At 45.3% G+C, this 13,390-nt stretch overlaps 1 protein-coding gene across 5 annotated transcripts in view; it reads right to left on the bottom strand.

The window, feature by feature from the left end:
- Positions 1 to 13,390, bottom strand: part of TEAD1 (TEA domain transcription factor 1) — a 240,853-nt gene that overhangs the window by 150,314 nt on the left and 77,149 nt on the right. For 4 of the 5 annotated variants that reach the window (XM_045557552.1, XM_045557553.1, XM_045557554.1 and 1 more), the window contains exon 2: positions 7,303 to 7,558. In XM_045557552.1, the coding sequence (XP_045413508.1) occupies positions 7,303 to 7,459 (157 nt within the window). In that variant the 5' untranslated portion in view covers positions 7,460 to 7,558. Of the gene's footprint in view, positions 1 to 7,302; positions 7,559 to 13,390 lie in introns of those variants that run through there. The other variant, XM_045557551.1, reaches the window with a different exon arrangement.

Here is a 13,390-nt window from a genome sequence, read left to right as displayed (position 1 = left end):
CCCAGGCAACAGAGACTCAGTCTCCCGAGGAGAAAAAAAAAATCCCATTCAATGGCCTTTTCTCAAAGTGCAAAGTTAGATAAGTCTCTCTCTCTCTCTGACTCTGGCTCTCACTCTCTTTCATTCTCAAATATACACATCTGCACTCCCCAATCATAAATGATCTTACTTTGTGCTGCTCCACCACTAAACAGGGCATATCTCTAGTACACAATATACTTCCCTCCTTATCAGTGTTGTAGTCAGCTGTACTGACTGTCTTGGTTGTAAATGTCAGCTCCACAACTTATTTACCATGTGACTTTGGGGGCAAGTAACTTGACCTTGCTGGGCCTCAGCTCCCTCAGCTGTACAATGGGGATAATTACAGTGCCTGTATCACTGGGTTGTTATGAAGAATAAACAAGATAACACATTCTAAAGCAATGAGAAAGTGCCTGGCACATTAACTGCTCAAATAGGTTGGTTTTTTAAATCACTTTCCATCTGTTGTTCCCACTCACAGTCAAAACACAGTGCAGACCCTCAATGACTTACGAATCATGTTTCCTGAACCCTAGGGCTTACCCATGACCACAGCAAGGCTGTTAGAAAGCATAACTTGGTAATAATTTAACATTCTTTTCCTTCTTCTTCCCTTATGACCAATTCTTGAGCCATCCTTAATTAGCTATTTTTTATCCAGTTGCACAAGGGTTCACACCTTGTGCATAAGCCTTTGCATACCCCCCACACACTTAGCTTCCCAATAAAAACGCTGATGACGCTGGCATTGCTATTCTCCCAGGAACCAAACTATTTCAAAATCCCCCATTACTCATCTGTTCTGAAGATTCCAGAATTAACCCTTGTTTTGCTACTGTCCGTTTTGAGGAGAAATCTTTTCTACCTCTTCAACTAACATTTGTCAACATTTTATAGCAAAAACCACGGGTTTTTCTTTCTCAGCCTAAGAAGACATTAAAGAAACAAATATCTTTCTCTTTTTTCCTCTTTCTCCCTCTCTAGCCAGTTCCTCTAACAGCAGAGGCCCTTAGGGCTCACGGGCTTACTCACCCACCTTTCTCTGTTTTAACCACCGATTCATTTCCTGTACACATATATTCGACAAACACACTGACACCTTCTATGTCCTAGGCCCTGAAGTAGAACCTGTGAAAGACTGGGTCCTGGCTTTCAGGAACATCTAGCCTGTTCTAGGGGCATAGCTCTTTGTGTTTCACATTTCTAACCAATTATCTTAAAATAACACCCTGAATCACAGGTGAGAAAGAAAGAGGAAATCAAAGATGCCACACGATGTTCAGATGGAACACTGGGAAGAACAAGTTCAGCTCAGGTCCCAAGAGTCATTTTGCCAAGGCCTGGAGATCCTACCCCGCTCAGACTCCATGGAGTCTCCACAGTCACAGGCCACCTTCCCGATCCTCAAAGACATGCTATGACAATGCACTCTTACAAAAGGATGCTCCTGCATTTATTTCCTTGACCAGTTCTCTAGGCCAGGAGCAGCACAGGGACTAGAGACTCCAGTCTCTTCCCCACGCTAACTAGTGCACATTCACACTTGCTTGTGTATATACTCTCATGCCTACTTGTCAGCTCTGCCACTCGCTCATTAAAGCCCCCTTCCTTCTTCCACCTTGTGCTCCTGTGAAGTAAGAAAAGGGCAATTCTGAGTCCTGTGCTCCCCTGGCTGGCAGCACTCAGGTCGGCACCTGGGGAAGACTGGCCCAGAGGCACCTCCTCCCACCTTCTCAGGTCCTCACAGTTCAGCTCTCTAGGGCCAACAGGACTGGCATCCCAGTAAGAAAGGGTCCCTCCCTGGACCTGCCCCAAGCAAGGACCCTGAAAACATCTGCTCACAAAAGGGGACAGTTACTGCCCAGAAACTGCTCTCCCCAGACTGTTTGTAGGATCCCAGGGCACTGGAACCTTCCAGACATCTTCCTGGCCACCACTGGGGCCAGCCTTGTGATCTGGGATCCTCCCCACTGCGTTATTTGAGATGCTGTCTTCCTGCCAGCGTCGGGCCAGGTGCCTTGGACTTTGGTAGCCAAGAACAGGCTTCAAAAGGCTAAGTGGAAGGTGACTATCTTCAAAGGGCCCTCAGACTTCTCAGAAAGCTTTGGCACACAGCCCTGACCTCAGGTCAGTTTCCTGCAAATGAACCTGTGACAGCTCCATGAGGGCAGGGACTGCGTCTGCCTGGTTCGTTGCTTTATCCCTGACAACCCCTAGCACGGAGCCGAAACACAGCTGGCACTCAATACTGATTTTCTGAATTAATGCACCATGGCCTCTATCAACGAAGGAACAAGAACACAATGGAAAGAGCCTAGGTGGTGGAGTCAGACAGACTCGGATTTGAAACCTTCTAGCTGCATCATTTATATTGGCCGTGTGCAAGTCACTTTACCCCTCTCTGCTTCCTCATCTATAACATGGGGATCACAACACCATCCTCAAAGCACTGTTAGGAGGATTAGATGGAAATTATACATAAAATCTTTAGCACAGAACACGGCAGAAAGCAATTCTGTTTTTGGTTCATAAACACACATAGCTCTCATATAAACCATATGCTAGATATCATACACACAGTAGGGGGATCCTAGGTCACAATTAGTTCACTTAATCCTTATAATAATCCTATGAAGCAGGATCTGTTTGACCCTCCTTTGCAGTTGAGGAAACTGAGACACAGAGAGGTAAGGCAATCTCCCCAAACTCTGATATCTAGAAGTGGCAGGGCCAGGATTCATACTAATTTCAAAGTCCAAACTGTGAAGTGCTATACTTCTCTGCCTCTGTAGCAAACACCCAGTGAATGTTAGTTCCTGTTCCTATCCTAGTTTGATTATAGGGTATAGCTGACCACATTGTAAGGCTGGGATTTTCAGTTGCAAAAGAAACACAGCCAGATATTCCCATGGTTCACTGTTTTGTCTTGTTTTCAACTATGGCCTGATCCTCTGAAAACCAATTTCAGACAAGTACGTTGATCAAGAACTTCCCTCTCATCTTGTCCTCCTGCTATTTCCTCCCCCACTATCTACCAGAATGAGAGACACACGGCTACGTAAAAACAAGATAAGAAATGAAAAGGAGAAAGACAGACACAGAGAAAGAGAAAAGAAAGAAAAAGGGAGGGTGCCCACGAAAGCAAGCATGCACACCCTTCAGAACAAAGTCAAAAAGAACAACTGCCCACACAGAGGGTGCCCAAGGCAGAAGCAATCTATTCCCCTGGAGACCAACTACATAAAATCTCAGCTCCAGGAAGACCAAGGTAGCAGAAACAGAATTAAGCCGTCTCCTCCAATGGCCAAAACCTCAACATAAAGAGAGTTTTCATTTTTTCCCTCTATAACTGCAGTCCCCAACCCTCCCAGGCCCGGTACTGGCCTATGGCCTGTTAAAAACCCAGCTGCACAGCAGATGAGAGGCAGGCGAATGAGCCAGTGAATGAAATACAAATTTGATTTGTATTTACAGCCACTCCCCATTGCTTGCACTATCACTTCAGCTCTGTATCCCGTCAGATCAGCGGTGGCAATAGATTCTCACAGGAGTGTGAACCCTACTCTAAACTGCACATGTGAGGGATCTAGGTTGAGAGCTCCTTATGAGAATCCAGTGCCTGATGATCTGAGGTGGAGCTGAGGCAGTGATGTTAGTGCTGGGGAGCACCTGCAAATACAGATTATCATTAGCAGAGAGGTTTGACTGCACAATAAATGTAATGCACTTGAACCATCCCAAAACCATCCCCACCACGCAAGTCCATGGAAAAATTGTCTTCCATGAAACCAGTCCCTGGTGTCAAAAGGTTGGAGACCACTGCTCTGTAACACTGCATTTGCCCTAATGCCGACCACAAAGGGAATTTCATTACCAAAATAAATCGCTTGACCTCGCTTCTCCAATGGCTAAGGATTAGTGACATCACAAAGCACTGTACAAACGCTCAGAAATACTGGAATAACTCTTTAAAGTAAAAAACACTTGGTATTTCGCTAAAAGACTAAATCATTTTGATTTTACTGCATGGAATCTAAAATGCTTTCGATGTTTTCATCTTCAAAACCCTTTGAGAAAAAGTCTGCTCTGAAACCTTAAGAAAGCCTGAATCCTGGTCTGGTTTGTGTCCTGATTCGCGCATGGGAAGATGGAGAACAGACCAGCAGCCAAGAACGGTAGCTCTGGCCCCACCCTGCTCATGCGACTCAATCCCCGAGTGGCTGGAGCCTCACTGTGGAGGCTCCCAAATCAACTTTCTCCCACCCTCAAAGTCACAGGCAGGTCAGACGCAGCTCCCAGGCACCCAAGGCAGCTCCTCGTAAGGAGGCCAGTCTCCATTTCCCTGTTAGCCACCATGTTTCCCTTCCAAGGTAGGAGCAGACCCCTCCATGTTGATCAAAGAGAGGGAACTGAGTGAGGATGTTTTCTCCCAAAAGCAGCTGGCTGGAGGTGGGGATGGCTGCAGGGCCAGAGCAGCAAACATATCTCCTACACCCCAATCCTGCAGGCTGTGTACTCCACGTGCTGAAAACCCACAACTAATAAGATTGTTCTTCCCAAACAAGTTATAATTCCTAATGCTGCTTGCCCAAAAGGGCTGCCTCATTTTAAATTAGGTTAGCTACCAACAGTCAGTAAATGTATTGCTGATTTAAGGACAAAAGAACCCATACATCAGGCCGGGCGCGGTGGCTCACACCTGTAATCCTGGCACTCTGGGCGGCCGAGGCGGGTGGATCGCTCAAGGTCAGGAGTTCGAGACCAGCCTGAGCAAGAGCAAGACCCAGTTTTCACCAAAAAATAGAAATTAACTGGACAACTGAAAACATATAGAAAAAATCAGCTGGGCATGGTGGCACATGCCTGTAGTCCCAGCTACTCAGGAGGCTGAAGCAGTAGGATCGCTTAAGCTCAGGAGTTTGAGGTTGCTGTGAGCTAGGCTGATGCCACGGCACTCTACCCCGGGCAACAGAATGAGACTTTGTCTCAAAAAAAAGTACCCATACATCAAGAACACATGCACCCAGGAAGGACTCAGAATGGGAGTTACCCTGGGTACTCAAGACATGCTCCCACAACCAACGCCACATCTGTCAATAACTAACGGATCCTCTTGCTCAGTTACAAGTCACAAAATCACAGCATTATGAAACGGAAAAGTCCAAAGGACACATGGACGTCATCTACTTTACCATCTTTTTTTTTTTTTTTTTTTTTTTACAGAGGAGAAAACTAAGACCAAGACCAAGGACAAAACTGTTCAAGCTCGCTGTTGATAGAACTACCCAAATCTCAAAGCTTCTGACTATTCTTTTCCTAGCCTGCTGCTTCTGAGACCCAATTACCAACAAGAGCTCTTACATAATTATTTTCTCATAAAAATATTTTTTATGATTGAGTTACAGGCAAATTGGTCAAGTCTACCAGCACTGCTATCTAAAAGAGTAAAATCTCAACAAAACAAAATCAAGAGTTGACAAAAATTAACTTTTGCTTTGAAATTAATTATATATTCTCAGCCCTGAAACCTTATTCCTGAAGGCACAGTACCTTTCCCAGTATGCCTTCTGAAAAATGAAGTGCAGTAGTTATTCCCAACCAGGATTTCCAATACTGTGCCATTATTTTAGATTAAAACACTTTTTGAGTAAACAAATGGGAGTTGTACAAGGTAGTATCCCAAAGCCCACCTTTCACTATACCTGATAAAATCCTGTTCGAAGAAGGCTCAACAATAAGTGCTTTTCTCTGCCTTCAGGAGAGGGGAGGAGCTGCATTTTCAGGTTTGAAGACAAGACCCTGAGAGCACCTGGCCAGGCTGAGGAAGAGGGGCCCAGGGAAGACGCAAATACAGAAAATCTAGGGCCCTCAAACTTTCTCCCCACAGTAGCAGAGATGTTTCATCCTAAGTCCATTTCAACAGACACAAAGAAGCTTCTCTGGCTACAAAGGTTATTATGAGAGCATAAAACAAATGCTGGAGGTTTGGGTTCTCCCTCTCCCCTGTATGTGACAGGCCGAGCGACTCCAATGCTGCAGAAAGCAAAATTTTCCTTGTTTCCATTACATCATCCAAGTTGGAGAGGGGAGGGCAGGGTGGGGGGCACAGCTGGTGGCAGCTGCACGGCCATCTGCTTTCCCCTTAGCAGTGTGTGCTAGTCTAAGCCACAGCCTCCGCCGGCTCCTGACAGAGGAGGCTCGGTATTAAAGGTACAACACCCTATTACGGAAAGGATTTCAAGTTATTTAGAAATAAATCACTCCCGTGATAAGTTAACAACCTCAGGTAGGCTGCCGAGCAGGTTCTCAGTTGAGTTTAGGTGATTTGTTTGCATCTCTTTAGACTCGGCTACAGTATGAACTCTGTCAACTCAATGTGCCCAATTAGACAAGCAGAATGTACAAGCAACCACCTGCCATCTGCTTTCCAAAAGGTAAACAGCCAAAAAGTACAGGTCTGCAGCTGGAAGCATTTATGGAAGGAAGGGGGAATGCCCGAAGCCAGCAAGCAAGCCCCAGACGAGTGGACGGACACTTGCTGCTGCCCGTGGCATCCCAAGCCATCTGGTTACCCGGTCTCACCCTCAGCACTCCTGGTGCTTCCTTCAGGGCACATTCCCTGAAGACGAGACCCTTGAGAGTGACCCCGAGAAAGGAGGGTTAATGCCTAGTCTGACCGTTTGTTCGACTGCAAACTGGCAGCAAAGCAGCAAACTGGTGGTTCTGGGGGCTGATCAAGTCCATGCATGTGTTTCATCTGGCCTGCACAGGGTGGTTTTTTCTTTTTTTTTTTTTAAGTGCTGGCTTTTTAAAAAGAGTAGATGTCATCTAAACATCCAGATCGCTGGCTTTTCCTTCAGGGGTGGGGGGTGGGGTAATCAAGAGATTTGGCAGCACCGGGCCCCCATTCCTGCATGGCACCAGCTGCCTGGAGCTAAGTGGCAGCACTTCCTTTAAACCAGGCCTGCGGTCTGAAGAACTTGCCCCTGCCATTTGGTGCTACTGCAACTACCTACACCCCTACCTGGACCCCAAGAGCTTCTGAGGTGATGCCACTGGGCATACAGAAAAAGAAAAGCCCACGGAGCAATTTCCCAATGGTCCTTTATTGACTCTCCTCTTTAGTTGAGGGTTAGTCCCTTGGGTGACCAACTACAATTCTGCAAAGATCATTCAACCCTACACAATGAATGGATCTCACTGGAAAGCCAGCTATCATCCATCCCCTAGCACGGCAGCAGTTTGTAGTATTTCAAAGCAGCGTTCCAGGCCACTTACCATACATTTTGCCTTCGTCTGATAAGATGATTTTCCTCCTCCCACATGGTGGATAGATAGCCAGGGCTTCCTGAAAGCTCTGCTCGATGTCAGGGCTCCAGACCCCTTCCGCGTCATTGTCAATGGGCTTATCTGTAGAGTCACTCATCCTTTCCATGTTTTCGGCAGGGCTCTCGCTGCCGCTCCAGCTGCTGGGCTCAATTTTGGCGGTGGGATTTTCCAAGCCGAAGCCTGGAGCCTTTTCAAGAAAATAAACCTGAAAGAGAAATCACAAAATAGTACGATGAGGACGTGGAAACCACAGACACACTGCTCTCTTAGTTCTACGGCAAGTTTCTTCAGTTGCCTGCTTTGCCTGGAGAACAACTCCTAGGGGAGAACATGGAGTGTCAAGGTCCAAGTGGCTTTTGTTCTCCACATACCGTGTTAAGCACTCATACAGAAATGCAATGGCAGGCAGAAGCTGGGTGATCTTCACAGACGAGAAGACATTGCAAGTTTGCAGTGATTCATACAGAAACCATTTACTAAGTGCCTACTATCAACTAGGGGCACTTTGTTCAACGATAACCAAATCTCCATAGCAGAACAAGTTGTTTATAAGAAAACAAAGTAAAATAAAAAAACATCCACTTCACTGTGGCAACTGGCATCACAACTCCAAAATGTCAAACCATCTCAACATGAGATCGCCAAGATGGTGGCAAGATTGTGGAAGGAAGGAAGGAGGGCGATTATTTTGCCAGCACAAATACTCACTCTACTAAGACAGCAACGACAGCTGATCTGGACCTATAGCATTTCGGGGGCTTTTATCTTGTGTAGCCATCACCTCGAAGCAGGGACCAAGTAGTCCCCACTCCTGTCTTTCCTGCAACACCTGCCACAAGTGCCTAGCACACGTGTGGAAATACTCTACATCGATATGGGGCACTTCATCTTGTAGCGTACTCTGAGTTCCTGATCCCATGAAAACTGTGGGGGAGTCTTTCATTTCTTTTTCTGTAGCACTGAAGATTACAGAACCAAAAGAAATCTTTCTTAAAGATTTATTCCCCTTAAATTATGCATGTAACCTATAGTCACAAAGGGATAAGCTTTCAAACAAATGTCAAACTGGCACAACACCAACGTGAAAATGATCTATTCCAGTACTCCCTGCTGTCCGGCACACTAACATATCAATATTCCTTTGTTGAAAAGGCATCAGATCATTAATTCAAAGGTCTCCCAAAACAGGGGAGAAGAATTGCTCTTGAGGACTGATGGAAAAGGGGAGGCCCAGGGCCCTCGTAGGGGAGGGTTCCTGTGACCACCGTTCTGCTGCCTCCTGTGCCCTCAAGTCCACCCAATGTCACAACAACAGCACCCAGGAAGGGAACAGGTGCTGGGGGCTGCACCCAGTGCCAGGACTGCCCATGTTCCAGAGCTGTCACTTGACAGCAACCAACCTGTCATCTTTCCCTCTCTATCCCAACTGTATCCCGCCCCCTGCCCTCCCCCGTCTGTGTCTCTCCACAGATCCCAGGTGCAAAGACTGAGGCACATGAATATTACACAATTAATAGTACAACTAGTGGGTGCTTTTGGCTTCTTCCCTTACAGGCTTTGTAGACTTGGCAGCACCTGGATTTAAAAAAAAAAAAGAAAGGAAGAAAAAAAACCCTCAGGTTGTCTGCCCTTAAATGCTGCCACTGAGCTATCACTCAAAGAACTTGTCAGCAAAATATTTACTACCTCTCACCAGCATATGTACATTTACACATGACTTTTTAAATTGCCAAATGTTATGGTACAAATTACTCCACAAGAAAGGGTTTTGTGAGTGACTCCCAAATGAACTTTGCGATGCCTACAGTGTGGGCTTTTTGAATTCTTAAACTATTACAATTTTTGTTGGGATCTAACAGTCTTATAAAATTCAAACTATACCACACTCCACTCCAGAGTCTGTTCTAGCTCCAAAGCAATTTATTGGAGAAGGAGTAAGAGTGAACTCTCTGGGCAGTGGCTAGCCCACCTGCTCCCCTTCCAACCCCTTCCAAACAAAACCACACACATACACACACACACACACACACACACACTCACACCCCCTGCCAATCTCACTTGGGTGGTGAACCTGCGGCCTTAAGGCCACATGTAGCCCTTCAGATCCCCAAGTGTGGCCCCTCGACCAAATCCAAACTTCACAGAACAAATTCCTTTATTAAAAGGATTTGTTCTGTAAAATTTGGATTCAGTCAAAAGGCCACACTCAAGACTCCAGAAGGCCACATGTGGGCTCAAGGCTGCAGGTTCCCCAGCCGTGGAAAACACCCATTTAGGTATAACAAAAACAGCCCTCAGGATCCTGACTGTCTAATGTTGAGTCAGAATATTCTTTGGAACTTCCACACAATGGATCCACACCCTCCCATGTGACAGACAGCTCTTCAGAAGTTATTTGATGTCCAAGGACACTGAGCTTGTCAGTTAGGATTCAGAAGTATCTTACCAGCTTTGGGTCATGGGCTAAAGTGAAAAATAATAGAATTTAATAGGAACAAATCTAAACAACTGCTTTTAGCTCTGAAACCAATTGCACAAAAGGCAGGATTCTGGAACAGCACCTGAAGGGTGGGAGCTTAGAGGTTCTATGGAAAGTAAGTCCACCACTGAGTGTCACGTACTGAGGTTTGTTGACTAACAAGATGCATTCATAAGCAGTGGGTAGAGGGATGATGGTTTCTAAGAAACACAAGAAAATACTTCTGCTAGTTGAACTGCACCACAAGGGGAGGACTGGCTTGGAAGACAGGCATTAGACTCTTGTGGATAACTCCTTCAAGTTACTTCTAAAACTACAAATCACAAGTCCTTGGTTGTTTGTGGAATGCAATGTTAGCTAGCATTAATTGATCTATCCACTTACTAAATACACTCTTCTAAATACCCACGTGTGTTTATTCACTTACTGCAAAAGGAAAAACTCTGTGCCCAAGATCTTGCAATTTGGTCAACTGAAGCTCAGCAGGATGGAATTACTTACTCTGGATGTGGGCCAGGACACAGCCCCAGAAACTACCAGATACATAATCCACAGAGTTATACAGGCCTTTGGTTTTACAACCCAATTGTAAGATGAGGCACTGTATGGGCACAGAGTTTCCGATCACAAGACTGGGGCTGGCTGAGAAAAGCTCCCCGTACTGGACACTGAAATAACCATTCTGTCATTCCGTCCCTCGGGTTCCTTCCAGCCCAGCTCAAAATCCACCTCATCCTGGAAACTGTCCTTGTGTCTAGTGGCTCTGAGAGTATTGGCCACACTTTAGGAGTATCCTGAAAATGCCTGCAATTGGTTAACTACCACTTAATCTACCTCGATTCTGAATCTATAGTAACATGCACCTGCTTGTTTATCAACATTAAAGATCTAAACACGTGAACTGCTAGGTGCAGTGGTGCATGCCTACAGTCCCAGATACTTGGGAGTCAGAGGTGGGAGGATAACTTGAGCTCAGGAATTCAAGGCTGCAGTGAGCTATGATCGAGCCACTGAACTCAAGCCTGGGCAACAGAGCAATATCCTCCCTCTAAAAAAATAAAATAAAATAAAAAACAAACAAGTGAATTATGCACAGAATACCTATAGTTGCAGAGCTGGTATCTTCACCTCCCCATGCATCCTTTGAGCAAGGGAGTCAGCCTTCACTCAGTTCAGTTAATGAAGAACACAGTATTGGGGGCAGGGGCTGGGACGGGGAGGTGGTATGAAGACTCCAACTGATTTTGGTTCCAAACCTGGCTCACCCACAAGCCCTGGAGCTCAAACTCAATCTCTAAGAAGCTCAGGTTTTCATTTGTAAAATAGAGATGATAAATTAAATTCAATCCCAATACAGAAAAATCATTAAGGGGTGGAGGGACTCTACCCTACAGGGCTACCATAAAGATTTAGTAAGATCATGAGGGAAGGTGCCTCGGCATCCATAAAACCATGAGCAGACGTTCATTTGTGTTCAGGTCTGTCCTCTCTAGATGATGGTATGTCCCACGTGATGGGATGGTGAAGACATGGAGGAGCTTCCTCTACTGGTTCACTTTGGGAAATCAATTTACCAAGAACCCACTTCTTTAAGGTCTTCAGATGACTAAATGGAAAATTTAAATTGGTGACAAATGCCTTTATTTCTAAAACTCATCTAAATCTGAACTTATTGACAAATTCAATAGCTTTCATATTCTTCTGGACAGTGTGGTTCAGGGATATAACCCTTTCCTCAGGCTGCTTACAAGGAAAGAGAGAAGGGAAGTCTTATTTCTTGCAAATACATTTTTAAAAATGTGTATTATGTAGCCTCCATGTGCCTCAGTTTCTATCATAAACACTTTTCTGAAAGCTCCTTTTTTCCTGAAATTCTTCCCAGCCACACTGTAAGAAACTCCAAAAACAACTGCTACCAGTGATCCAAATATCCTGCTAACTGCCCCAACAGCCACATTCCCTAAATGGATAATTCACCATAACCCACTGATACGTCAAAAAGAGTAACATGAGTACAGTGGAGATATCATATGTGCATTCAGACAATACACAGTTTATTACAAAAGCCTGGGGGATGAAGGATGCAGGTGGCTTCTGACACCAACTCTATTCAACGAAGGGTAAGACAGGGCACAGGAATCTGCTGCTCCCTTCCTATTAATTCCTGTGGGTCTCTTATAATGTAAGCTTCTCACCCACTTCCACGTGCTTTAAAGGCTCTTTAAAAAAGGGGTTCATTTTAACCAACCCTATCGACTAATGAAACGACACTAAACACAAAGGTCACCAAAAAATCCACATACCTTGTTTTAGCCAGTGTCTTAACATTCTAAGAGGCGACAGAAAAAGGAAAAGAGCCGGAATGGAGTTAGGACTCTGTGTCCACCTGAGTAACCCAGGACCGCATGGCACTTGTAGCTCCGGTGTGCCCACATGTTCATTGTAAACGGGAAGGAGGCCGACTTACTCATTCACACCCCCTTGCGTCCCACAGACGCCACCTAGAACAGGACTCAGTAAGTGGTCTGCCAATGCTCCCCCCACCTGCACACCAGCATGCCTCCCTGAGGGCAGGACCCAGTGCTCGTATGGTGCCTGGCACACAAATATTCAAGGAAAGGATGACCCAAAATCACATGACCCGAACATTCTTTGATTGAACTTTCACCCAAACTTTCCATGAGAAAAGGAAGTGTTTCAGCTGCTTTCCAATAAGCAGCAAGAGCCCCAAAGGAAATCACCAAATGAGGACACAAGTGGAGACCCAGACCAGGCACAGTGTGAATAATGAAGCGTTGGCTGTCTGATCCAATTGCTTATTTATTAATCATGATCATTGACAACTAATAAGTCCTTCTATGTTAGAGGGACAAATAAGATTTGGGTCCTCCAAGAGGCAAGCTCCTTCCATCATGAACAAATTCTATTTTGAGGGGAGTAGTAAGAGATACTGTATTTTACCTTCTCTACTTCCCTTTTCTTTTGGCCACTAGAGAAAAGGAGAACCAGAAGGTGACAGCTACAAGGAGAGTTATAAGGGAGGCAAGGTGGTGAGCTTGTAAAGACCAGAAGCCAAAGGTGAAAAACAGCAACAAAGCAGACTGGAGTGAGTAGGTGAGTGGAAAGGGCAACACCCAGGGAGTGGCAGTAGGAAGGAAGCTAAGAAAAAAGCATTTCTAATAGCTTGAGAGGAAGCAAGGAAGGCAGTGTGGGAGCCATTTTAGGGTTTAAAGAAAGAGAATCGCACAGTTGGAATGATATGGATAGCAGACAAAAAGCATTTGATGGCGTGAAGGCCACTGTGATCTTAGTGAAAGTCTACATTTTTCTCATAGGAGAAAAGCTGCCCTCCAACAAAAAGACTAGGGGAAAAAACATGCTTTACTTCCAAAGTGAACTGGTACCTCGAATCCAAATTCGACCTTCTCCCTGAACCAGGTTTCAAGCACAGTGCCAGAAGCTTTTGCCTACATGATCTTATTTAATCTATTTAATTACTGCAACTACCCCACTGGGTATTATCCCCACTTTATGAGGTTCAGAGACCTAAACAAATAG

The sequence above is a fragment of the Lemur catta genome, chromosome 7 (genome assembly GCF_020740605.2).
Source record: "Lemur catta isolate mLemCat1 chromosome 7, mLemCat1.pri, whole genome shotgun sequence".
In the NCBI taxonomy this organism is placed as follows: domain Eukaryota; kingdom Metazoa; phylum Chordata; class Mammalia; order Primates; family Lemuridae; genus Lemur; species Lemur catta.
This window is presented reverse-complemented; position numbering and strand designations above follow the sequence as displayed.